The sequence below is a fragment of the Muscardinus avellanarius genome (genome assembly GCF_963383645.1).
Source record: "Muscardinus avellanarius genome assembly, chromosome: 7".
NCBI lineage: Eukaryota > Metazoa > Chordata > Mammalia > Rodentia > Gliridae > Muscardinus > Muscardinus avellanarius.
In genome coordinates, this window is record NC_137793.1 from 106,711,458 (window position 1) to 106,738,975 (window position 27,518).

The 27,518-nt window shown below is 42.4% G+C and overlaps 1 protein-coding gene across 1 annotated transcript in view; it reads left to right on the forward strand.

Moving 5' to 3' along the window:
* Nucleotides 1-12,012: 12,012 nt before the first annotated feature.
* Nucleotides 12,013-27,518, forward strand: part of ACBD6 (acyl-CoA binding domain containing 6) — a gene marked incomplete at both ends in the record, with an annotated part of 162,503 nt that continues 146,997 nt past the window's right edge. The window contains 3 exons of the mRNA XM_080699482.1: nt 12,013-12,234; nt 17,290-17,354; nt 20,590-20,686. Of these exons, the coding sequence (XP_080555608.1) occupies nt 12,013-12,234; nt 17,290-17,354; nt 20,590-20,686 (384 nt within the window). The remainder of the gene's footprint in view (nt 12,235-17,289; nt 17,355-20,589; nt 20,687-27,518) is intronic.

Here is a 27,518-nt window from a genome sequence, read left to right on the forward strand (position 1 = left end):
TCAGACCAATTAAAGTAGCTAGTTGTGTGTGTGTGTGTGTGTGTGTGTGTGTGTGCGTGTGTGTGTAAATATGTGATGGTATCTCTGTTTTTAATGTTTCAGGGGCTGTTGTTTTGCAGTCATATTTGATGCACTCAAATAAATGATACTATTTTCTGACTCACTTGGAGTTTGAGGGAGGAGAGGTTGAATTTTACCACCCAAATAATGGCCTAAAGGTGTTATCGGTCATTTAATATGTGAAGAGCTGGAAGTGAAAACTTTATAATCACATGGCAATGAGAAAAACAAATGAGTTATTTACTTTTTAATCTAAAGACATCTCTGGGAAAATTACTTCATTCAAAACAATGTGGATGCTGTTTCCTATTTTTAGGGTAATATAAATGAAACTAATTACCTCTGATTGTGTCTGCCTGAACAAGTTTTCTTGATAAAAAAAAAAATCATTTCGCCGGGCGTGGTGGCGCACGCTTGTAATCCCCACGCTTGGGAGGCGGAGACAGGAGGATCGCGCAGGTTCGAAGCCAGCCGCGCTGGCTTAAGAGACTCTGTTTCCAAATAAAAATATAAAATAGGTCTGGGAGTGTAGCCCGGAGGTAGAAGGGTTTCCAGGAACCCCAGTACCACACACACACACACACAAAAAATCATTTCTGGCTTCTGATGACTAATGTCAGACCAACTTTTTTAAACATAAATGCAAGAAAACTAATCAAAAGCCAGGCACAGTGGCGCATGCCTGGAATCCCAGTACTCGGGAGGCTAAAACTGGAGGGTCTCGGGTTTGAGATTCTCATCAACCTAGTGAGACCTTGTTTCAAAATAAAATTGGGCTGCGGGTGTAGCTCGGAGGTAGAATGCTCTGGGCTCCATCCCCAGTGCATACAACTAATCAAAGTCATGGTTTCTTCTTCCAAAATGTTGCTCAGCCGTGGACATCACTGACCAACAAAGAAGGGATATTTTGATGAACGCAAACTTAGAGAAAACTGAGTGCATTGGAAATTCTAATTTTGGTACGTTTTCATTTGCTCTGTGTGTAGGTTACTAGGGATTAAACAGGGGCATCCATCCTACCTCCTAGCTCCACCCTTCATCCTCACCTCTTTTTTTCTTTTTTTTTTTAAACAGAGTCTGCTAAGTTGCTGAGAATCTCAGTGAGTGGCTGAAAGTCTTACTGAATTTCAACTTAGTCTCACTGAGTTGCTGCACTCCTCCTGTCTCAGCCTCCCAAGTGCTGGGATTACAGGCGTGCACCGCCATACCCAGCTATCATTCATTGTTCTTAAAACTTTAATAAACATGCACCAAGATATACAGACTAAACATTTTATTTATTTATTTTGCCATACTGGGACGCAACTCCAGAGCTCCACACATGCAAGGCAAGAACTCAGAACTATATCCCCAGCCTTTTATTATTATTATTATTTTATATCTTGAGACAAGGTCTCACTACATTTCCAAGGCTGGCCTCTAGCTTGTAATCCTCCTGCCTCAGCCTCCTGTGCAGCTAGAGTTACAAGCGTGGCTAGCATTTTCTCTTTTATTGTGTATTTTTAGAATTTCAAATTTTAACTTAAAGTTCTCAAAAATATTTGGGAGAAGTGGGTGAGGCATAAGAACTTGGGAATGGTAGAAATGTTAGCCCACAAAGGAAAAAAAAAAAATCCAAACAAAGCAAAGGCGAAACAACAATCAAAAGGGGGTAATGGCAAAGATGCAGAGCTAAGTTTGTCTCGGTCTACTTATGACCTTTATTTCAGATTGTGACATTCAGAAAAATAACTGAACTTAGATCAAAGCCTGTTTTCATCTTTATTCCTAACCCTTGGGTGATAAGTCTAAGGAAATAACAAAATTAGGATTTGGATGTCGGTTCAAATAACCATTTAGTTATGTAAACAATTGTTCTATTCACTATGTCTTTTCCTAAGCATAAGGACCCAAGGACAAAGCCCAACTAGAGCTTCCGGCTGGTGGAACACAAACCTAGCTCTCTCACGCCACCACCTGGTCAACATGAATATTACACCCCACCCCACCTGGGCCCAGCATGATGGGGGATCTGGAATCTTGAACAATCTCGAGAAAGGTTGCAAACTCACAGGACTCCTTTTCTTTTTTATTTTCCCACTGGAATTAATACACCATCACGGTTTATTCAGATTCCTGTTATCCTGCAAATAAACAGAGGGCATGATGCGGAAGGCGGCCCATTCATTAGCATGTTATCAGGCTAGCTTCCTACCAGCTTGGGATGCACAGGATATAAAATACAGGACTCATCAATTTTAACAGAGTACCTAGGCACGGAACATCGGGAGTGAAGAGTTGTCTTTGTGATACCCACACATCTGGCACGGCGTTGGTGTTCAGTTGGTGTTTGTTGAACAATTCTTGGGGCAGGTAGCACATGGAAGCACACCGAAATCACTTGAGGTGCCTGCCGCAGGCTGGCTCGCTTCTAACTCCCTCTAGTCTCTGGAACTCAGCTATTCTCAGCCTCAGCTCACTGTCTGTGTATATGCTGGTTTATTGTGACATTTCTTCTTCTGTGTTCTATGTGTGTAAGTTTTGATGCCTCAAAGTTTTGCTTCTGATGATCGTGTTCTGGAGCTGGGGAGGGGAAGCAGGTGCCAGCCCGTAAGTGCTTGTGATGGAGGTGGGGGAGAGGATTTTAGAAATATTGCTTATGGTCATTGCACTTTGAGAAAACACAGGACCCCTTTTCCATATAAAGAAATTATGTTTTATGAAGGCACAATGTATTAGTTTTTACTTTTTGGACTCTTCTTCAAAGCAGTAACTGGAAAATGAAAAAACTGTAGATATTGATAAGAAAAATTCCAGTTTTTTAGTTCTGAGATCAGGGACATTTTTCTCTTAAAGATCATTAGAAAGAATTCTAATGCAAATGCAGATAGTTCAGTGTTGGTTCTTTCCAACTGACTCACAGCTCCCTTCCCACTTAATGAATTCTAAGCCGGTGTGTCAGTAGATATAAAAGGCCCACACTGCTTAGAAGATCCAGCAATCCAATCCACTTGGTCACTCATTTAAATTCAAGGCCCAAGGCAAGCCACTTAATATTTAAGGAGCCTCTTCTAGAAAATAATGGGGCTCAACTGAGGACTTTTATGGGAGGATGTCCAGCTAAAATAGAATCCTATCATTCTTTGACTTCAGTGTGCACCACGAGATTTGCCACTTAATTTCACTGTCTTGTTTGAACTTCTAATTGTTTCATGAATACTAATCTTGCCTTTCGAATTATTATTATTATTATTATTATTATTATTATTATTATTATTATTTTGGCGGTACTGGGGTTCCTGGAAGCCCTTCTACCTCTGGGCTACACTCCCAGACCTATTTGATATTTTTATTTGGAAACAGGGTCTCTTAAGCTAGCGCGGCTGGCTTCGAACCTGCGTGATCCTCCTGTCTCCACCTCCCAAGCACAGGGATTACAAGAGTGCCCAGCCCTGGAATTAAAATTTAAAGTCACTTGATAGCAAGAATGGTTTCAGACTCTCGAGCCTGGTTGCCTTTTCCTGTATTACAGCACATGAAAGATGAATAGGTTAGCATTTCATAACTTATTGTTGATTGTTAGGAAGTAAAATAAAAATTTAAGATATTTTACATTTACTAATAAATAATTCTGGTTTCCTATTATTATTTTAATACTGGGGATTGAACCCAGAGGCCTTCTACCTCTGAGCTACACCCCCCAGCCCTACTTTTTATTTTTTTAGTTTGAAACAGGGTCTTGCCAAGTTGCTGAGGGCCTGGCTCAGCTGCCGAAGCTGAGTTTGAACCTGTGGTCCTTCTGTCTCAGCCTCCCAAGCGCCGGATTGCAGGTGTGCGCCACCACGCCCAGAGTGATTCCTTTTTGGGGCATGTTTTAAAATTTTGCAGATTGATTTACTTGAGTATAGTCATCTGAGCTTCAAGACTAGGAAAACTAAACAATACTGTATAATATCTTTACCTGCTTATCTGCCTGTATCCTAGCGTCTCGATGATGTGCTTAAAGAGCTGGATTAACGGCCATGATTTCCTAGAAGATTATGTCCTAGGTAAATACTAATCATTTGACTTAGTGACACAAATCTAAGCCACTGGCCTGTAGTAACTCTATTCTTTAAAGTATTTGCAAATAATAATAATAATAATAAGGCCGGGCATGGTGGCGCACTCTTGTAATCCCTGCTCTTGGGAGGCTGAGACAGGAGGATTGCACAGGTTCAAAGCCAGCCCCAGCTACTTAGAGAGGCTCTCAGCAACTTCGTGAGACCCTGTTTCCAATATAATATATTTTAAAAAAAAGGTCTGGGAGTATAGCCCGGAGGTAGAAAGCCCCTGGGTTCCATCTTCAGTACCACCAAAAAAAAAAAAAAAAGGCAGCCTTTGGTAAGCAAGGTTTTCCTGGTAGGAGTAGGCTGGCATATGTTCTAAATTTTAGTTACGCCAGAGAAGAGAGGAAACCAGACAGCTAACTACTTTTCTGCTCACCGACTTGTCTTTGTTAGTGAAAGCAAGCCAGCGGCTGGCTCCCCACTGCGGACTCTTTGTCCAGGCCCCTCCTCTGCCTCAAATGCCCCCTCTTCTTTCTTTTACCTCATGTGTAACATTCTATTTCCCGTTGCTCATTTACCTTTTATAAATCCTTAAAGAACAATAACTACCATGCCTTGTATGTATTACTGACCCAGTGAAGACGTGACTATGTGCGAGCAGTGGAGACTATGACTATAAAATATAAAAAGCCCCGGCCTCGTGACACCTGCATATTCTAGATTAATAACTGAATAAAAATATTGTAGGTTTGACTAGCGTGACATTTGAGCACAGACCTGATGGAGGTGAGGACAAACCGTGAGGATGTTTGAGCGCAGAATGTTCCAGAAAGAGAGCAGAGCACCCGCAAAGACACCGGAAGAAGCCTATGCTGGGATCATGCTTGGTTTGCAGAAGAGCCGGAGGAGTTCCATGAGGCCGAATTGGAGTGAGAGAGGGAAATTTTCATATCCTTAGGGTTTAGCACTGTGCCTAAAACATATTGAGAATTAATATATGGCCGGGCATGGTGGCATACACTTGTAACCCTAGCATTCGGGAGGCGGAGACCAGAGGATGGCAGTTCGTGGACAGCCTCAGCTACTTAGCGAGGCCCTTCGCAACTCAGTGAGACCCTGTTTCAAAAAATAAAAGACTAGGCCGGGCGTGGTGGCGCACGCTTGTAATCCCCGCACTTGGGAGGCAGAGACAGGAGGATCCAGCAGGTTCGAAGCCAGCCTCGCGCACTGGCTTAGGAGACCCTGTTTCTAAATAAAAATGTAAAAATAGGTCTGGGAGTGTAGCCTGGAGGTAGAAGGGCTTCCAGGAACCCCAGTACCACCAAAAAATAAAAAAATAAAATAAAAGACTAAAAAATAGGGCTGGGGGTGTAGCTTGGAGAATGTTCCTGGGTTTCATCCCCAGGACTGAAAAAAAAAAAAAAAAGAATATCTACATTTTTCCCCCCTGTGGTACTAGGGATTGAACCCAAGGGTATTCTATCTCTGAGGCACACCTCCAGGCCTGTTTTATATTTATTTTGAAACAGGGTCTTGCTAGGTTGATGAGAGTCTTACTACTTGCTGAGGTGGTCCTCAAACCTGCAATCCTTCTGTCTCAGCCTCCCAAGTGCTGGGATTACAGGCATGTGCCACTACACCTGGCTAGAATTAACATATTTTTGATAAGTTAATGAGTATTTTGGTAATAACTTTAAAATGTCAGTATTTCACAAAACATGAATTGTACTAAATGTAGCCCAGTTACTGTGTGTGTGTTATAGGGGTGGAGGGTTGAGGCCCAGGGCATTCTACCTCCAAGTTACACCCCCAGCCCTATTTTAGTTTTTATTTTGAAACAGATTCTTGCTAAGTTGCTGAGGCTGTCCTCAACCCTGTGATCCTCCTGTCTCAGCCTGCCAGGTACTGGGATTGTGGGTGTGCACCTCTGTGCCCAGCTGTCTAGTTACTTTTCTAACAATGAAAATATTTTGTCTGGTGGCCCTGACTTTGGTTGTTCCATCGAAATAGATATAACTTTTGTTCATTCAGATTTTCAGATCAGTCAAGAATGCCATGTTGGCAGTATTTCACAATACTCACATCTATTTCTTTTTACGCTTCTGTTAAATCCTTTGAAAGCACTGTGGTTTAGAATGGATACAAACATTGGGAAACTGCAGCAAACTTTGCTGATAGTCTAATAAGATGTATTCAGATCTACTGACAAGGTTAACAGCATTGCTCAGAATCACTTAAAGAAATGGCCCGTTTAAAGACCTATTTTTGCTCCCAAAACTCATATCTTACAGCATCATTCATAGAATTCTGTTAATGTACTATGTGTACTATGGCTGGGTGTGGCACATCCCTGTACTCCTAGTATTTGGGAGGCTGAGACAAGAGAATCACAGGTTGGAAACAGCCTTAGCAATGTAGTGAGACTCAGCAACCTAGTGAAACTCTGTTTCCAAACAAAAATTTTAGGGCTGGAAGTGTGGCCTGGAGGTAGAATGCCCCTAGGTTCAATAACCAGTACCACAAAACAAACCAAAAAAAAAGGGGGGGTATATGTATATCCTCTTATCAATATTTATTTTATTTGTAAGAATGACCCAGCATTAGACAGGGCCATTGGCACATGGACAATACGGCCACTGTCACAATTCAGACCAGTAAGTCTTTGACCCCTTTTCTCCACCTATTCCTTTCTCTGGTCCAATTTCCACCACAGTTGATGTTTCCCCCTTTTTCTTTCCACTGTCAGTGGTCTTGTTTGACTCAGTGCCCTCTCTGTGTGGACTGTTATGCTTTAATTCTAGCCAGAGTATTATAAACTTTTCTTCTGAGCCAGGCGTGGTAGGGCACACTTGTAATCTCAGCATTCAGGAGGCTGAGACAGGAGGATCGTGGTTCGCAGACAGCCTCAGCTACTTAGTGAGGCCCTTTGCAACTCAGTGAGACCCTGCTTCAAAATAATGAATAAAACATAGGACCAAGGGTGTAGCTCAAAGGTAAAATGTCCCCGAGTTCCAATCCCCAGTACCACAAAACAACAACAACAACAAAAACAAACAAACAAAAAACCTCTTCTGGCTTTTCTGATTTCTTGGCTGACTTTCTTTTGGGGGGGTATTCATAAAAAATCTACCTTTCCCAAAAAATGCCTGAATTGAAATACGAATTCTAAAAGACTTACCGTCTCAGTTACCAGATCCTGATAATTGGGTGGTTTTTATACAGTCTTAGGTGTCAATAATGCCTTTTAGCCAGAGACCTCCGGAACACACCCCCAGGTTACCCTGTTGGGATGATTACACAACACAAGGATCCTGGGCTGTCCTGGTAAGGTGTGAAGAAGCAATCTATAGGGCTTGGGCTTTGGTTGGCGATTGGAGGGAAGGTCTAAAGAAGCAGGGAGTTGATTTGGATTGATGCTTTCAGGAAGCTGGGGGCAGTTCTATAACTGGGAATTCCAATTTTGTCTATAAAAAAAAGACTAGCACAAAAATAAAGCCTTAGCTTGTAGAAAAGTAGTAGTTACCCATTTTGGCCAAGAAAAAGGATGTTGATATTTTGTAGTTGACAGAATGACTTTGTTAAGATGAACTTAATGAAGTGCTTTGCTTTGTTCCTTTTTATCATGGCTTTAGGTGACCTTGTTGGAGGTCAGTATTGTGTGTGTGTGTGTGTGTGTGTGTGTGTGTGTGTGTGTGTGTGTGTGGTGGGGTTGGGGGGAGATGCTGGGGATTGAACCAGGGCCATTCTACCTCAAAACTATACCCCAGGCCCTTTTTATGTTTTTGTTTTGAAACGGGGTCTCACTAGGTTGCTGGGACTGGCTACTTTGCTGAGACTGTCTTTGAACCTCCGATTCTCCCACATACTGGGATTACCAGTGTGCACCACCGCGCCCAACTCAGGTCAGCATTTTGTGAGCTTATTTCTATCCGGCAGGAGCGTACCTCGTCCTCGATGTGAGCGCCGGGCCAGCTTCTGCCTGTGAGGGACTCTCTCTTTTTCATTCACATTAGTTTCAAAACTTTAATTCAAATCTAACTCACACTACAGAAAGTACCTAATGTTTGAGTGAATTTTCATAAAGTGAGCACACCTGTGGAACCAGGGTTCACTCAAGAAACAGAACATCACAGAGATCCAGAAGCCCCCTTTATGTGACCTTCGCTGCTGACCTCAGGGCTCCCCCAGGTCCGACTGCTCCCACCACGCGTCACTTTGGTCTGGGTTTGAGCTTCACGTGACTAGAGGCATACGGTATGCACGCTTTCAGGTCTGGCTTCCTGGGCTCAGTGTTATGTTTTTGAGATCACTGGTACTCTCACGTGTCCTTTTCATTAGTTTATTCTCGTGGCTGAACAGTACCACATAAACACACCACGGCTTCTCTGTTTGACTATGCATGAACAGACATTCAGAGGGTCCGGTATTTGGCAACAGGAATAGTGCTGCCACGAACGCTCTTGTCCACATCCCCGTGGACTCATGCTTGCCTTCCTCATGGGTAGGAGTAGAAATGCCGTGTGTTTATTTTCAGCGTCAGTAGGCAGTGCCAAACGTCTTCCCACGATGGGTGTACCAATTTACACTTCTACCGGCAGTGTAAGAGAACTCTGCTTGTTCGATTCACCACGATGCTTAAATTCATCCAGAAGACAAAGATGAAAATTTTTGAATGTGCTTTACAAGCCGACAGTTACCCTGAAAGAAAAACAGAAAGGACTGAGAACCGAAGGGAGAACTGATGCCAATGCCAGCTTTAAACAGAGATGTAGGGATGGTAAAGACATACTAGCAAACTGAACTTACACATAATTTTAAAAAGCAGAACGGGAATGGGCTTATTCCAGGAAGAGAAGTATCTTTTAAAACTAAACAGTCTAGCCAGGTGTGGTGGCGCACGCTTGTAATCCCCGCGCTTGGGAGGCAGAGGCAGGAGGATCGCGCAGGTTCGAAGCCAGCTGCGCGCACTGGCTTAAGAGACCCTGTTTCCAAATAAAAATGTAAAAATAGGTCTGGGAGTGTAGCCCAGAGGTAGCAGGGCTTCCAGGAACCCCAGTACCACCAAAAAAAAAAAAAAAACTAAACAGTCTAAGCCGGGCATGGGGGTGCACACTTGTAATCCCAGCATTTGGGAGGCTGAGACTGGAGGATTGTGGTTCGCGGCCAGCCTCAGCTAGTTAGTGAGGCCCTCTGCAACTTAGCGAGACCCTTTTTCAAAATAAAGAATTAAAAAATAGGGCAGGGGGTATAGCTCAGAGGTAGAATGCTCCTGGGTTCCAACCCCAGTACAACACAAAAAACTAGATGGTCTATTAATATATTAACATATATATTAATTTATAAACATGAGTTATTATATTCCTATGAAGTAAATACCGAGAGTGTATGTGAGTGCGGGGGGTACTGGGAATTGAGTCCCAGGTATTCTACTTCCAAGCTACAGGCCCAGCCCTTTGTGTTTTTTTGTTTTAAAATAATCTCTAACTGGTTGCTGAAAGTGGCACTATGTTACTGAAAGTCTCACCATGTTGCTAAGGCTGTTCTTGAACCTGCCATCCTCCTGTTGTAGCCTCTCAAGTACTGAGATTACAGGTGTGTGCCGCCAGGTCTGGTACTAAATACCTATAAATTCAATGGGATTGCTGTAATAATGTCATTAAAATAGAAACTCTACTAACAATTCTTTTCAAAGACTAAAGGAGAGAGAGAGAGAGAGAGAAAAAAAAAAAGGGACGCTCTCCAGAGCTGCCAGGAAAGCAGCTGATATTGTTAAACTCTCATTTCTGAGTTTAAATTCAGAGATATCAAAGTTCCACCTGCTTTTCTGGTTCATCGTCTTTTATTACCCCCCCCCCCCACGCAGGCTCAGCTCTCACCTGCAGCTTGACTTTCCCTTGCTCCTCCCCTTATCACCTGTTGCAGCCTTGTGTTGCTTAATTCTGTGCTGATTCAAGATGTGTAAAACAGAAATATAGTAAGGAGTGTGTGTGTGTGTGTGTGTTGCTAGGGATTGAACCTAGGGGCTACACTCCCAGTACTATTTTTTATTTCTTTATTTTGAAACAGGGTGTTACTAAGTTGCTGAGGCTGTTCACGAAACTGAGATCCTCCTATCTCAGCCTACCAAGTATTAGGATTACAGGTGTCCCTGAACACCTACACTGAATTATGTCTTTTAAACAGTACAACACTCAAAAAGTTATTGTTATCACTGTGGACAACAGGGGTGCTCTACTACCCCAGGCCTGCCTCTTTTGGTACTGGAGATTATACCCAAGAGCACTCTACCTCTGAGCTATACCCCAGCCCTTTTAATTAACTATTTTATTTGGTAGTGGAGGTTAAACCCAGGAGGATTTTGCTTCCACACAATACCCTGATGTTTTGTTTTGTTTGGGAGGTACTGGGAATGGAACCCAGAGGCACTCTACCTCCAAGCTATACCCGCCATGTTCTTGAAAGAAGGTCTCAGTAAAATTGCTGAGGGTCTTGGTAAATTGCTGAGGCTGGCCTGGAACTTATCATCTCCTGCCTCAGTCTCCTTAGCGTGTGCCACCGTGCCTGGCTTTATCATCACCTTTAAATAGCAAGATTTTGTTCACTGGACATCCTTTGTTACTCCTAATAGCGGAATCATTCTCCATACCACAGGAAAGTTTGGGGAATCCAACTCCAAGCACTCTCACCTGCCTTTTCTCACTTTCCTCCATTCTGTCCCCACTTCTGCTTCTGTCCACCTGTCTAAAGCCTAATCCCAATAGGCCAATAGCCATCTTTATAACCCCTTTTGTGCCTTCTTATGGTGCTTATTACAGCGTTTTAAGTGCTAAATGATTGGGTATTATAGTGTATGTGTGTCTAACATTTAGGACATTATAACCGCTTAAAACTGTTCTTACAATAATATGTGTGTGTGCGTGCACGCATACATATTCACACACACACAAATGTGGGGGGAAGAGAGATTCTTTAGGGTAGAACTATGACATACATTTTGTTTCACTGTAAGGTGGCTGCAAAGCACAGCTGCGGATGGCTGAGCTCAGGAGGTCCTGCTAAAGAAGGTTGGGGACAGTGGATCGCAGGTTCAAAGACAGCCTGGGCAACTTAGCAAGACTCAGCAACCTAGCGTGACCCTGTTTAAAAACAAAGCAAAACAAAAAAAGGGCTGGGGGTGTAGATCGATCTCCGGGAGCCCCCCCCCCCCCGCGCCTCCCCAAAAGAAAAAGAAAAAAAAAAAAAACAAACTTCGAAGCTTAGTATAAAGTCTTTTCCTAGGGGCCCTGGGAGATGCAGGGTCTACAAGTGTGGGGACCAAGTTACTGCGCGGGTAGAAGCTTGTAATTCTACCCATCAGTCACACAGCGGGGCAGTGGTCATTCAAACCCCCGAGTCTCCAGGACTCGCGCCCGCGGCCGGTCTGGGGGCGCTGGCGCCCACGTGGGGCGGCGGGAGCAGGCGGAACTCTCCGCCCCGGCTCCGGTTTCCCGCGACGCCTCTCACTGCGCGACACTGCCCGAGTGGGCGCGCCCCCGCCCCCAGACCCGTCGGCGCCCCGGGTTCCGGAGCGCTTATTCCAACAAAACGACCCACGGCCGCCCCGACGCCTGGGGGCGGTTCCCCGGGGCGGGCCGGGCCGTCGGGCTCCCTCGAGTCCCGGGCGGGGACGGCGTCCGACGTCGGGCCGCCGGGGGCCGCGCCCGACGTCGGGCCGCCGGGGGCCGCGCGGAGCGGGCGCGCGCCCGTACGTGCGCGTGCGTGCGCCCTTACGTGCGCGTGCGCGGCGCCCCGCTCGCTCCCGCGCGCTCGGCTGGGCTGACCCGGACCCCGCGCGGTTGGGGGAGCGCGGCGAGCCCGAGGGCGCGGCGGGAGAGAGGTCCCGGGCCGGGGGGCGAGCCGGGCCGCGGGGCTCCGAGCCGGAGGCATGGCCGCGCCACTCCTGCCCGCGGGGGCCGCCACGGGCGACAGCGGCGGCGAGCTGAGCTCCGGGGACGACTCGGGCGAGCGGGGGGCGGCCCCCGGCCCCGGGCCCCGGGCGGCGCGCGACCTGGCCGAGCTGTTCGAGAAGGCGGCGGCGCACCTGCAGGGCCTGGCGCCGGCGGCCAGCAGGGAGCAGCTCCTGTACCTGTACGCCAGGTACAAGCAGGTACGGGCGCCGCGCAGGTGGGCCTTCCAGGCTGCCCCGGAGCCGCGAGGCGCCCGGTGGTCGCGGGGCGTGTGAAGTTTGCGGCCGGGGGATTTGCTTTCTGGTCACCTGCTGGCCATTGCCGGCTTGCTGGACAGGCAGCAGATCGCCTGCTGCCCTAGGACTTGTATGTATTTAGCTGGACACTGAGTGACAGTTTTTCTGTTTCTTCTCCCACTTACTCTGACTTTGCGCTTTACCGGCCTCAGAACCTGTACAAAATAAGAGCCTTATGGAAGTAAAAATTAATTTACTTAAGTGTTCATACAATATTTCGAGGTCTATGAGAATATGATTGTAAGAAGTTGCTGCAATACAAGATAAATTACTAACTTTATTGTGATTAAAAAAAAAACAAACCTGAATCTTTCCCTTATGTCTTGGCTGGATATGCTTCTGTCTGTGAGGCAGAGTCATGAAAATTTTATAGCTAGTAAACACTAGATGCGATAATCCCCTTCTTAGCCACGCGTGGTGTTGCACGCTTGTAATTCCAGTACTTGGGAGGCTGAGACAGGAGGATCACAGGTTCCTGCCAGACTCAGTGAGGCCTTCTGCAACTTAGTGAGACTCTGTTTCAAAATAAAGAAGGAAAAATAAGGCTGAAGGTGTAGCTCAGAGGTAGAATGCCCTTGGGTTCAATCCCCAGTACCACAAAATAATACTAATAATAAGACCCTTCTTTAACAAATAAGAAAACGTAACCCCAAAAGTAGGCCGCTTTATAGATTCATATGGAATCCAGTCAGAACTAGATCCACGACTCGACTGTGGAAATGTAGGAGATATCCCTATAAAGACACATTTACCTTATTATTTAAGGAGTTATTGATTGGGTACCAGGAGGAAAAACTGTTATAATCAACAAGTATTTATTCAGTAAATATCTTTTCTGTGCAAAAAGCACGGACGTCGTGTCTACAGAATACAGAGAAGCAACAGCGTCATGACACTTGCCCTTCAAAGGCTCAGAAAGTACTGGAGGAATGGAGACTTGAACGTGTGAAAAAAATGGCTGACAAGAGTTAAATAACACCTCGGGAAAACTCCAGCTCTCTGGGACACTGGAGAAAATTAAGTTCTGGACAGTAGCCTATGTTATTTTATTAAAGCACTTTATTTATTTATTTACCTCTTGGTATATTTACACTCTTCCCTCTGGTTCCCTGTATTTTAAAAAAAATAGTTTAGGAAGTCCTTTTGTACTTTTAAACAGAATAGAGAAGAGCCTTATTTTGAAGACTGATGATTATCGTGACTATCACTTAATATGATTTGAGAGCTACAGCTTTAGGTACAAATGGTATAAATTATAGTGTGGAATGAAAATTGGCCAAGAATTGCCTTGGGGTTAGCTTTCTTAGGATAGTTCGGGATATCTGTTTTCTTTTTGGCCGTTTACTTTGTTCTAATAACATCAGAAAGAAAAGTATTTAGTAAGCATTGTGCTAGGACCTGTAACATGTCTGGCACATGATTCTCTGGACAGAAATAATTTTCTCCAACTTCCTTAGAGAACATTCTTTTTTGTTTCTTTGAACATGTTTTATTGATATTAGTGTCCTTATTATTAACTATCTCACTTCCAAGTCCTAAGTGAACTACAATCACCTGTCAGCTGCACCCATTTATCTCTGAGATATTCACTTCCAGATAGTCTGAGGGAAGAACTTAAGCCTAGAAAGACTTTAGAATGCCTGGCGTGGTGGCGCACACTTGTCATCCCAGCATTTGAAAGGCTGAGGCCGGAGGATCACGGTTCACAGACAGCCCCAGCTACCTACTGAGGCCCTCCGCAACTTAGTGAGACCCTGTCTCAAAATAAAGAATAAAAAATAGGGAAGGGGATGTAGCTCGGAGGTCAAATGCCCCTGGGTTCCATCCCCAGAACCACCCCCCCCCAAGAAAGAATTTAGAAGCATTTTGTATCTGATAATAAAAGTCTTCATTATTAGAGAATAAGATTGTGCTTGTTTGGATATGACACTAGGCCACAGATTTCATCAGTCTCGCCTAAGTATTTTCAGTAGAATTCTGACAAAGTGTCTTAAAAAATTAGCATCTTTGCTAGAATAATAAAGTTGAAAGTCTATAGTGCCTGCTTGATGGATCAAAGTTTCTCATAAAATAACATTTTCTACTTAGATTGGCACTCTTATTTTGGAGGCTAAATTCAGGAAGATGATAAAAATAAGCTGAGAAGTAACCTTATTTTCTCAAGCAGAACTGTAAACTAACCTGTGGGCTTTAAAATCATCTTTTTAATGAAATTTCAAACAGATCAAACAAATTAACAGTTTTTTAAAATTTTTTATCGGTATATTGTAGCCATACATCTTACTGGGATACAAGATGGTGGAGACACACGTGCACACATCACCCAGTTAGCCCTTACCCAATCCCCCCCCCCCCATTCGCTCCCCTCCTTCCTCATACTCGGCTTAGTGTTTGATACCGATATGTTTGTTAAAGTACATCATGCCCATGATGCCTTAAAATCTTGAGTTTTATTTCCCAAGCCTTCTATATCCAGAACTATTCTTTGAACTTGGGAATTATAAAAGCTCCTGTGTCTGGGTTACCAGGTCAGTTACTAAACCTTGATTTCATCTCAAGTAATGATCAGGAGCTCGGTGATCTAGAGCTGGTAGGGTGGCCCCGCTTCATCCAGCAGCCTCTGCTTTCCCCTCCTCATAGCACAGCTATCCCCTAAGGCAGCACCCCACGAGCCCCAAAAATCTCAGATCCATAAAGCCAAAACTTTTTATAAATAATACTGAGGTACCCTTAGTGTTTTTCCTATGCCATTATTGTTGACAGAACTGCTGATGCATCAGCATGGATCAAAGCAGTGGCAGCAAACTATCGGTAGTCTTACTTTTTTATTACCGTGTACTCAGTAAAAACTTAAAATGCCAATTCCACTTAAGAAAGTCTTAATGCAGTAAAAAAAACTATTCATTTTTATTACATATTACCTCGTGAGCACAAGGCTCTTTGACGTGTGATGAAATGGGTGCACTTAAGGCACCCTGGCTCCCGGGAGGAGCGCGCTCTTGTAAGTTCTGAGTTGCACAAGGAACTCTCCACTTTTTTCCCATGGAGCATCATTTTTGTAGATAAAGTAGATCAAATCAGACCTGGATATTTGTCAGATCGTTTCTTGAAAACAAAAGAAGTAAGCCTGTCACTGCAAGGAAAACCACTGTAAATATTTATAGTGAGAACTATAATATTTATCCGTATTTATCAATGAGAACATTTAGCCACAACTAGAACATTTAGGGCACAATTAGAAGTTGAGAAAGTCTTTCCCTGCCACCTGAGCTTGAGTGCTGCCCGGTACTTGAGTGGTGACTATAATGAGTGTGAACTCTTGCTAACTCACAGAGAAGGATGTCAACTTTGGATATCTACATAGCTCATTGAACGATGTTTTCTAAGTATTTCCTGGGGTAATGTTACAAATCGTGGGTAAAAGATCCACGGGAAGTACAGATCAGACCAGTAGTTTCAGAGGAATAGTATGAAAAATTCATTGAAGTAAGTTCGGGTTCCACATCGCAACTTCTTTACAGAAACCACCACTTGTTGAGTTTCGGTGCACTATGGTGCACTTCTGTGGCCAAAGAAGAGTATCTTCAACTGTCTGAAAGCGCTACTAAAATCTCTCTCTTTTCTAACAACACATTCATATCAAGCTGAGTTTTCCTTATATGCACCAATCAAAGCAAAAGATGTGATGCAATCCAGCTAAGCCAGACATGAGATTTGCAAAATATAAAACAGTACCATTTGTCTCACTAAACTTAATTTTAGCTTATTAATGTGTAATTATTTTTCCTAAATTTTGTTATTTATGTTAATATGAATGGGTTTATTGTTTCAATGAATCAATGTATATATTTAAATTTCTACTTGAACTTCTAGCATGGTCTATCAATAGTAAATATTCATGGTATATAGCCACATGAACGAAGGATCTTTGGGCCTTAATTTCTAAGATATAAAAGGATCCATAAAAACAAAAAGCTTGAGAACCTGCGACCCCAAGTGCCTCTCCCATGGCCCGAGAGGCTCACCATCACCACATGCATTTTCTAGGCAGAGCAAAGTCAAGGGGATGACAGGCTCCTTTTCATTGGGAGGAGATGTTTTATAACTTTTATAGGCATCCAGTCTCCAGAATGTAGGCAGAAGTTGTATGGCCACGTGTACTGTTTATAGTTGGGTTTGTTAATTGCATTAAAAATTCTCACTGGATGTGGTGGAACATGCTTGTAATCCCAGTACTTGGGAGGTTGAGATGGGAGGACCACAGGTTTGCAGTCAGCCTCAGCAACTTGAGGCCCTCCACTACTAGGTGAGACCTTCTTTCAAAATAAAAAAAATAGGCCGGGCGTGGTGGTGCAAGCTTGTCATCCCCGTGCTTGGGAGGCAGAGACAGGAGGAGCGCGCAGGTTCGAAGCCAGCCGTGCTGGCTTTAAGCGACCCTGTTTCCAAATAAAAATATAAATAGGTCTGGGAGTGTAGCTCTAAAGTAGAAGGGCTTCCAGGAACCTCAGTACCACCAAACAAAAACAAAAACAAAAACAAAATAAAAAAATAAAATGTATTAGGTATGTAGTAGGATGCCCTTGGGTTCCATCCCCAGTACCACACACATACACACACATCTTTGCTATTATAATAGTAATAAAGATGATAATCTATGTTATAATTTGCCTTAAATTGGTCTACTTAGGAATGCAGCTTTTTGTCATCCATATTTTTTATGTATTATAGTATTAGATAACAGTGATTTTATGTAATAAGCGAAAGTTGCCTATCTTTAAAGTTTGGTTTGTTTGGGGTTTTTGTTTATTTGTTTGCTTTTGTTAAAAATATTGTTATTCTGTGTAGATACAGAGTATTTTCTAACTTTTAGTTAGCTAAATGAACATAATAAATTTGAAAACAGTCTCAGACATTTCTTTAAAAAATAAATTATTAATTTTTTTTAATCTCCTTATTTAGGTCAAAGTTGGAAGTTGCAATACTCCTAAGCCCAGCTTTTTTGATTTTGAAGGAAAACAAAAATGGTAAGAAATTCTTGGAATCTTTAATGAGGTTGTCAGAAATGATTTAGATGTTTAGAATTAGAAAGTCGTAAGCAGATTAAAGAATTATTTTTATATTAATCTCTCCCTACTGCAGGCTATGCTAACAACAAGCAATTGGGAGAGAGGGATTAAAAGAATCTGCTTTTAGCTAATTCTCCTAAAGGATTCTTGTGCAGTGACGCTGGGCTCTAAGTGGTTCACAGCAGATGTACAGTCCACACGTTGGGATATGTATGAGGACAGCCGTCAGAGCTGCTACTTCAGATCTTTCTTTTCTGCCATGTAGTCTCACAGCTCACCACCTCCCCTCTGAGTGCATCTTTGAGAGGGAAGGAGGGCTGGATAAATCCCGTGTGTGTGTGTGTGTGTGTGTGTGTGTGTGTGTGTGTGTGTGTGTGTGAGAGAGAGAGAGAGAGAGAGAGATATACTGGGGATTGAGCCCAAAGGCATTCTACTTTTGATCTCTTTCCCAGCCTGATTTTATTTTCTTATTTGGAAATAGAATCTCTTAGATTGATAAATCTTAACTACTTGCGGTCCTCCCAGGTACTGGGATTACAGGTGTGCTCCACCACCCAGCTTAAATCCCTGCTTTGAACTCTTCTCCCAGGGGCAGTTTGTCCCCTTGTCTCTTGGCACTGTTCTGTTCCATGTCCCACCCACCCCTCAGGAAAGAAGTGCTTATAGTAAATTTTTTTTTTTGTAGGATTGGGAGTTAAACCCAGGGATTTTCTACCTCTGAGCTATACCCCCAGGCCTATTTTTATCATTATTATTGTTGTTGTTGTTGTTATTGTTGTTGTTGTTGTTGTTGTTGTTGTTATTATTATTATTATTATTATTATTATTATTATTATTATTATTTTGGAGTACTGAGGATGGAGCCCAGAGACATTCTACCTCCGAGCTATACTCCCCGCCATATTTTTAAAACAGGATCTCACTGAGTTGCAAAAGGCCTCACTAAGTAGCTGAGACTATCCGCGAACCACGATCCTCCTGTCTCAGCCTCCAAAACGGCTGGGATTACAAGCCTGCGCGTGGGCCACCAGGCCCAGTTTTATTTTTTATTTTGAAACAGAGTCTCACAAAGTTGCTGAGAGGCTGGCTAAGTTACTGAGGCTGGCCTCCAAGACCTGTGATCCTCCTGTTTCAGCCTCCCAGGTCCTGGGATTATAGGTGTGTGTCACCGCACCTGGCGTCTTTAAAATAAGTTATTAGGAAGTAGAGTGGAATCCAAAACCAAAATTAGGACTTACAATTCAGTGGTTCCTTATTTTTTCTTACCTGGTTTAAGTGAAAAAAGAGAAATCTTATATATTAGAGAACCTTTGTTACAGAAAGGAAGACTTTGGAGTAGTAGCCCTGCAATTAAAGGAAATATTAAGGGTAAAGTGTTTTTTTAAAGATGAACTATGGTTGTATAGAGAAGAGCTGGAAGATGGATCTGACTCTGCGTTCTGATGCACTCCTGCACAAAATGTGGTCCCCAGCAGCTGCCTGCCTGCCGCTGTGTGCCCCCCATACGGAGGTGCAGAGTGATTTACGTCACTGACAGTGCTCTTTAGTTCACCTGACCTTTTTTTATAAGACATTCTCAGTGAAGGAAGCAGTGCTTTAACTTACATTCTGGTGGATTTTTTTTTCTGATGATAAACAATGCTCTGGCACTTTATAACTGTTCTAGAGAATACCCAATATAACTTTTATTGTGAGTTTGAAATTTAACAACTTTACCATTGTTTTTTCTCTCAGTTTTACCTGTTTCTCCATTGTTTTTAGTAATTAAAAAATGTGTAGATTTTACAGCCACCCTGATAAATCTAGGCAAAGATCATCATCAGATGCTAAACATTATATGAAAAACTATTGAAGAACAACAATAACTACACAGTGTGACCCATACTTATTAATTATGAAGGAGAAAATTGTATATACTGCCATTGCAAACTTATCAATTTATTAGCCATGGAACAAATTAACATATATGCTTCCAGTGTGATGCTTTATAAAGGACATATTACCCTTGCTTGGAATATTTAACCCAATTCCAATTACGACCAATAATTTTTGGCAAGGATACTGCGTATATGATTAAACAATCAGACGTCCAAATTGAGGGGGTATTTTATGAAACAGGTGATTTTGACAAAAAGTCAATATCATTCAAGACAAAAAAGCTAAAGATCCGTGAACCTCAGTGTTCTGTGTGAGTCCTGATTGGTTTCTGGTTTGGGAGGAAAATCATGAGGGACATTGTTGGGACAATTGTAAATCTGAATGTTCAGTCTCATTATACTGATGGTCAGGTCGGGATGTTTTCATGTACAAATAACTATCAAGACAATAAAAGTACATTTAGAAAATCTGAGAAAGTCCTTGTGTTTACCTCAGGAACAGGGACGTGCTGAAGACACTGTGGGCCTGGGTTCCATTTTTCAGTGGCTCAGGGAAGCAGAAAACCCTTGATTGGAGATGGAAAGGACTGGCGGGGGAAACTCAAGAAGGCTGGCCCTAGCGGCCTGCTGAGCAAACGCAAGCTTGGCTCACAAGGACGATGGGACTCAGGCGCTCTTCTGGTGTTTATAGTCCTGGGCATTGCTTTCCTTTTATTTCCTTCGTATTCTTGATTCTGCTCTCACCACCCCTCATTTTGAAAGTCTCGAAGGCTTCAAGGTTGGACACTAGAAACTTACAGCTGAGGAAACGGCAGAAAGGGGAAGGTGGATTTCTTCCATCTTAAATAAGAAACACGATGCGTTTTCCCAGGGAATATTGCTTCTTGTGCGATGATTAATTTCTCTACTACCAAAGTGCCATCGTACTGTTAACTCATAAGATGGAATCCACTTCTCTTTGTCTGCAGACCATACATTCCCAATAGAGGGTGAAAATTGGGTTGGGGGAGTGATTATAATGTTAGGTTGCAGTAGTTTGTGACCCTCCAAAATCCAGCAGGTTTGTAGCATATTAAAATGTCATGGGAGGGTGATTAGGAAAACTTTTCCCAAAAGCCGCCTTAGGTGGGGTGATGAAGTTTGTGCTGCCTTCGATCAGTGTAAATGCACAGAGGCTCCTTCTCCCAGCTTAGCTTAGCATCTCTGTATCCCCAGACCCTTGAAATGCACGTGTCATTTTAATAGTAAAAAGCAGCATGTTGTTTGCTCTGCTTGCATAGTTAATGACTGGCCATTTTGGGTGTTCTGCACTCTAGGGAGGCATGGAAAGCTCTCGGCGATTCAAGCCCCCACCAAGCAATGCAGGAATACATCGCGGCGGTTGAGAAGCTAGATCCAGGTTGGAACCCTCAGGTAAGACCTTTTTGTTCATACCTAGTACTTTCCCAAACGAATCTTTCTCTCAAATAAGTGTTAAAACTAAGCTTTGGCTTGAGTAATGCCCTGTAAATTTTACCATCTTAAAAGATTGTAAAATTATTAAAATATTTATGTGACAATACTGTTGCTTAATATAGCTGCTGCTGAGAAGTTCTCTGAATTGCAGAGGACATTTTGAGCGTATGTGGTGCTGAGATTGTAGACCCAGGGCCTTGAGAATTTTTAAAAGTATAGTAATTTCAATCATGTAAAAATTTAATTTATTTCAGAATTTGAAAGAATTTATCTGAAGGTCATCATTATCTTGGGAAGAGGAAAATTTCTCTAGAATTTATTTTTTTAAATGAGTACCTTTGTACAAGTTCAAAATGCTTATTTTTAGGGATAAAAGATGAATAAGACATGATTTCTGAAATTTAGTTTTATATATAATAGAGAAGAGAAAACATTTAAGGTACACGTTTTACAGTGTAAAACAATGGCCATAATGCTGCCTATGCTCGGGGATCCAGTGGAAGGAGAAATTACTTGGACTTTGGGAACATTATGTGTCCTTCACTGAGATATAGCCTGTCGTTCTCGTACACTTCCCGGAGAACACCTGGAAAGAACGTTATTTATGAGTATATATCCTAAATGTCCTTTGCACTTCAAATCTGAAAATGAGTGGTTGAAACCGGTACTCCCTGAGCTGTTCACAGTGAGAACAAATGTGGTGTTTAAAAAATGAAACCAACTTTGAGTTGTATTCCTGTAGGTAGAGTAGTTGTCAGGTCCTGTCAGGAGGCCTCAGTCCTTCCATATTGATGGATACCTGGCTCTCTGATGCCTGGCCTTTGAAGGCATTTGGGATACGTGCTGATAAGTTTCTTACCTTCAATACCTAATTACTTAGTTAACTCCCTCTGTGACTTTCGTAAATGCTTGCAGATCCTATGTGGTTAGGGAATTCTTGCTTATGGAAATCCAAACAAATATTAAGGATGCTTTTTAAAAGCATCTCAGTTTCACTGTTGAAATTACAGTTTAATAAACCACGAAAAACCAAAGGGACTTTATGTTCTTGGGTGAATTACTTGATACATTAAAAAGAAAAAAAATTTAAGTTAATTTATAATATCACTTAATACAGTAAATAATAAATTAAAGGGTTATATAATAGTTTCTTTAATACAGTAACTCAAATATTTTAACATTGGAATCTAGTTGTAAGGAGGAATTTGTTTCATATACATTTTAATATTTAATTTACACAATCATTGGGTCCTCTGACTCAGTGCCCCATGACTTTGTTCTTAGACTGATAAGATCATAATATACTATTATGTAGTAATATCATAATATTACTATTGGAAGAGCTTTGACATTTGGTTCATTATCTTTTAGGTTAAAGGCTAATTTTCATGGGTTGGTAGTACTTGTGCTTATTAGTACATGGGTTCAATCTTCAGCACCAAAAACCAAAAAAGGAGAGCGTAATTTTCTCTTGATACTTGTTTCTAAAAAGGTGAAATAAAAGCAACAAGCACATTCTAAATGTGCTAAGTTACTTTCTGTGTTGTCCTTTGAAATTGCTACAAAAATAACTTACGGTCTAGGTTTTAAAAATTCGGAAATCAGATGCAGTTTTAGTAATTATCCAGTTAGCCAGTACCAAGTGATGGCACTGGGATTTGGATCACTGCTTAAGTGATTCAGAGCCTCTTGTGAACTCACATGTATAAAAAATCCAGATAGTTACTGTTCTTGTTAAAGCTACCTTATCCCTTGAAGTTTAAAATGCAAGCTATGTTTTCTGCTGTGTTTTATCTCAAAGTGTGGGTTAGTGTGTAATATAGTCAAGACAAATCTTCTGCCTTTATTTTTGGCAGGGGAGAAGTTTTAATTCTGATAAAAATTTTTAAGAAGTTTCAATAGTACAGGGAATGTTCACATGGTCTTTATCTACATTCACTCGTTACACTTGCTTTTTTATTCTATTTACACACACACACACACACACACACACACACACACACACACTTAAAAGTAACGTTTTTCTAAACTGTGAGAAAGTTGGAAATAACGTGTCCTTTTACCACTGAATATTTCAGTATTTATTTCCAAAGTGCCAAAACCTTCTCTTATTTAACTATACCTTAATTACCAAAATCAGGAATTTTAACATCGATTCAGCATTGCTGTGGAATCTATAGTTCATATCACATTTCTTATTTACCTTAATAATGCCCTTCATAGTCACTTCCTAAAATTCTGATCCGTGAGCTGACCCAGGATCATGCGTCGTATGTAGTTGGTGTGACGCCTTTAATCAGCAGTGCTTTTCAGGCGTTCTTTTTCTTTCCTGTGTGGTCCTTTTGAAGAGCGTGGCCAGCTGTTGTGGAGAATGTTCCTCATTTAGTGTTTGCTTCCTGCTTCCTTATGATAGATTCAAATCACACATTTGCCAGGCGTGGTGGCGACACTTGTAATCCCAGTGCTTGAGAGACTGAGACAGGAGGATCACAGGTTCTGGGCCAGCCTCAGTTACTTAGTGAGGCCCTCCCAGCTTAGACCCTGTTTCAAAATAAAGAATGAAAAATAAGGCTGAGGTAGAATACCCCTAAGGTTCAATCCCCCCGGTACTGCAAATAAATAATAAATGAGACATTTTTAGAAGGAACACCACAGAATTGGGTCCTTAGTGTATCCTATCAGAAAGTACGTGATATCTGTCCCGATATTGGTGGTCTAACTTTGATCGTTTGGTTAACGGTAGTGTGTGTAAGATTTCTCTACTGGAAAGGCCCAGGTTTTTCTTTGTAACTAATGAGTAATTTATGAAGAGACACCTTGAAACCATGTACATACCCTTTTCCTACTCAGATGTCATCTGCCAGTCTTGACATTTACTCATGTTTTTCAAACTTCATTGTTTCTTCTACCTGAGCATTCAGCTCTAAGAAGGGTCCCCTCCCATCGTCCATCCACCTGTTCATTGCCAAGAACCCCGAGAGGTTGGAGATTTCACCCTGTTTACAAGCTGAGTCAAGTCTGTTCCTGTCTCTTAAATGCTGACAGAAGGCACAGACTCCGGGATCCGAGGAGGACTGGGTTATTCATGCCGGGAGCTTCATTTGGTCTGCACTGATCTCTTACCTCCCGCAGTGCCTCGGGCATGGCAGTGTGCCTGCTGGTTCTTCCTGCATGGTGCTTGCTGCAGTGAGGGCACTGGGCCGCGGGTCACCACCTTTACAGCAGGTAGACACCGCCTGCTCCTTGTAGAGGTTGGACAGGTACTGCCTCACCCCAGAGGTGCTGCACACCCAGTCCTGGGACACGGCCCAGGTGGAGAGTAGTCGGGCAGGTCTGCTGAACTGAACAAGGGATAATTAGGTCATGGTGGGTTGCCTTCCCCACATTCATGTACTTATGTTGAAATAAACTTGTGGATTTCTGTTTTATTCAGTGGGATTATAATCCATTAAAATAATTTATTTGAGCAGGACATGCTAGCACATGCTTGTAACCCCAGTTCTAGGGAAGCTGAGACAGGAGGATCTCAGTTTAGAGGGCAGCCTCAGCAACTAGTGAGACTCATCAACCTAGTGAGATTGTTTCAAAATAAAAATAAAAATGAAGCTGGGAGCTAGCTCGCAAGTAAAATGCTCCTGGGTTCCATCTTCAGTGCCTTAAGGAAAAAAAAAAAATCCTCTGGCCCCCAGGAGCTCCTTGGAGGCAGCTCCTCTGCCCTTTTATATATTCTTGTCATTTTTGGAGTATTTTCTTTCTGACAAAAGATGTTCAAGTTATATTAGCTTTCTGGAGTTATAATACAGTGCCACCAACTCACGCTTTGTTGCTTCAAACATACAAGAATAGAAGTCTGCTAGAAGGTGTTAGCAGAGCCCAGACTAATCAAGTATGACCTCAACCTACATCTGCAGAGTATATTTCTCCTTCTCAAGTCAGGGCTCGTTCGCAGGTACCTAAGGGCACGTCATTTTGGAGGCCACATTTCAGCCCACCTCACTGGCTCATCTGCTGCTCTCTGTCCTAGCCGTACTCGTCTGCTCCCCTCTGGCTTCTCTTAACAGAAACCAGCATTGAGTGTGGGGTGTGCTCCTGGCTGCTGGTGTGTCATCACTTCCAGCCCCTCTCAGCACGCAGGCGTGCATGCGCGCACACACACCCACACTTGTTATATACACATACTTATGCAACTGTGTCACATATTTAGCCTATATAAATATATATATTTCTTCTTAAATATTACATGTTTATTTTGATACCTTTAATTCCAGCTCAACACCATAGGTATTTCGTTCCTTTCTCCAACAGGACTCTGGTTCCAGCGTCCTTAAAATATTAACTCATATGCTCTAGCCTGGCATAGAAAGAAAGTAGTTTTTGAATTGCTAACCTATACCACTGTGAAAAGCAAACCTAGTAACTGAAGTTTGCTGTTTATAGGAGTTTAATAGGTAAAGTTTATATGAAATGAATGAAATGCACAAATCCTAAATGTATAATTTGATGAATTTAGATGACTATGCAAGGCAAGTTTATAAGAAATTTGACAAAATTGAAACATAATTACATTTCAGTCACCTTGTTTTTCTGCTAATTAATTGACTCATTGGTCACTTGGGAGATTAAGATGCTTGGTAATGCCCTGAGCCGTGAGTAGCCCTGCTCTGCAGTGGCTGCCTTGCTTTTAAATAAGTAAATAACTTTGACATGTAAAGCAGGACCACTAAGCTGTAAGTCCTTTAGTAAATTTTAATATCTTTCTACTCTGGACAGAAAGATGTGTTTTTATAGCCTGATAAATATAGTAACAATTCTAGAAGAGGATATTTTTCAAATAGATGTTTTCTTTTCAAAAGCCCTAGATATTTTAATTATTTCATAATTCCTAGTATTTTCCTTAGCTCTTTTAAAGAGATTCCTGTTCCAGCATGCACAGTGTGATGTACTGTCCTCCTCCCCACCCCTCCCAGGACCAAACCCAGGCCCTTGTGCATGTGAGGCAAGCAGTGCATGACTGAGCCACTGAGCCACGAGCCTGCTCAGTGCTGTGTGAGAGCCATGGTAGAATGACTAAATTTGATCTCTCTCCAGATCCCCCTGATTAAAAGACTGGTGTCATGGATTTTGGATATGTAATTAAAATTTGTCTTAATCTGGAAAAGATTACTCGTCCATGTTGAACAAAGTATAAAATGAAATGTTTTGTTCTTTGTCTTTTTAAAAAGATCTTAATTGGTTTTGTTTTGAGATTCAAGAATTGGCAACTTATTTCATAGTGTCCCCTTCCCCTTTTATTTCCTAAAGATCTTATTGGCCTCATTTTGGATTTCAGAATCTGACAACACTTTATTCCATAAAATAGAATAAGTTTTCTGTAGTATCTGCTAAGGTATTGTTGATATTAATCATTTATTCTGTACATTAATTTTGTACTTATTGTTTGTAAGTTACAGCTCTAGGGGCTGGGCATACAATAATTGGTTTGTAAAAAAGTGGCCAAACAGTCTCTGTTCTTAGGAAGCTTACAGTCTGGTGAGGACAAGTAGTAAGATAAACAAGTGTATATTTAGTGTATTAGATGGTGGTCGGTCTTTGGAGGGGACACAGAGGAGAAAGGGGCACACAGGAGGTGGGGTTACAGTTGTGAATGTGGTCAGTGACGGGGAGGCTCGCTGAGAAGGGGACACTGTGTAAATTTGAAGGATGTGCGTGTGCCACTCAGGGGGAGGAGCGCTCTGTAGACGAGAGGGAGCACCAGCACCGTGTCTAAGGCAGGATCGTACCTGGTGTGCTCTAGAGACCGCAGCCTGAGTCCAGGGGCATGAGGGGCCGAGAAGCCGAAAGGGAGGTGTGTGTGGGGTTCACGGTATAGTCTAAGAGTTGGGACTTACTCTAATGAGAAGGGAAATGTACTGCTTATAAACTTGTGAAAAGGTATAGGTATTCCTCCACATTGTCACAAATAATAGTTTAGTGAAATTAATACAGGCATATGGAAATAGAGTTAATGGGAAGAGTAGAAAGTGGGACTTTCAAAAGTGCTTTGCCAGAGCCGGCCGTGGTGGCGCACGCTTGTAATCCCAGCATTCAGGAGGCTGAGACCGGAGGATCGTGGTTCGCAGACAGCCTCAGCCACTTAGTGAGGCCCTCTGCAACTCAATGAGACCGGTTTCAAAATAAAGAATAAAAAATAGGGCAGGGGGTGTAGCCCAGAAGTCGAATGCCCCTGGGTTCCATCCCCAGACCCCCCCCCACACACACACACAAAAGTGTTTTGCCCTACACACATACACAGTCCTGTTCCTCAGAAGTAGCCTTTTACTTGGGATTGGTCTTCATTCCTCACAGCTGCCTCCCTTATACTCAAGTCTAAATTCTTTCTTTTTGAAATGTATTCTCTGTAAGTTGAGTGTTGACTCATCTGATGTAGATGGTCAGCCCAGTCCTGCCCTTACCTCCGTGCCCACTAACACACAGTGAAGCCCTCTGACCACTAGAGGGCGCAAGGTTCATTGTAAATAAGATGAGGCTTCCTTCTCAGGCCTTTTTCTAGGGCCTTCTGTGTGTTTCAGGAAAACTGACACTCTCTTTTGTTCTAATAGCCAGATAAATGGTTACCTCGCTGTCCAGTAGTCATCTAGCTCTCTAAAAACCTTGCTACTATTCATCTGGCCTTTGTAGCATCATCTACTTTATTTATTTATTTATTTTCCTTATAAGCTTCATCTAGGCAAGTACATAAAGTCATACATATAGTATATGCTTACTCATAAAATAATCATAATTCAACAAT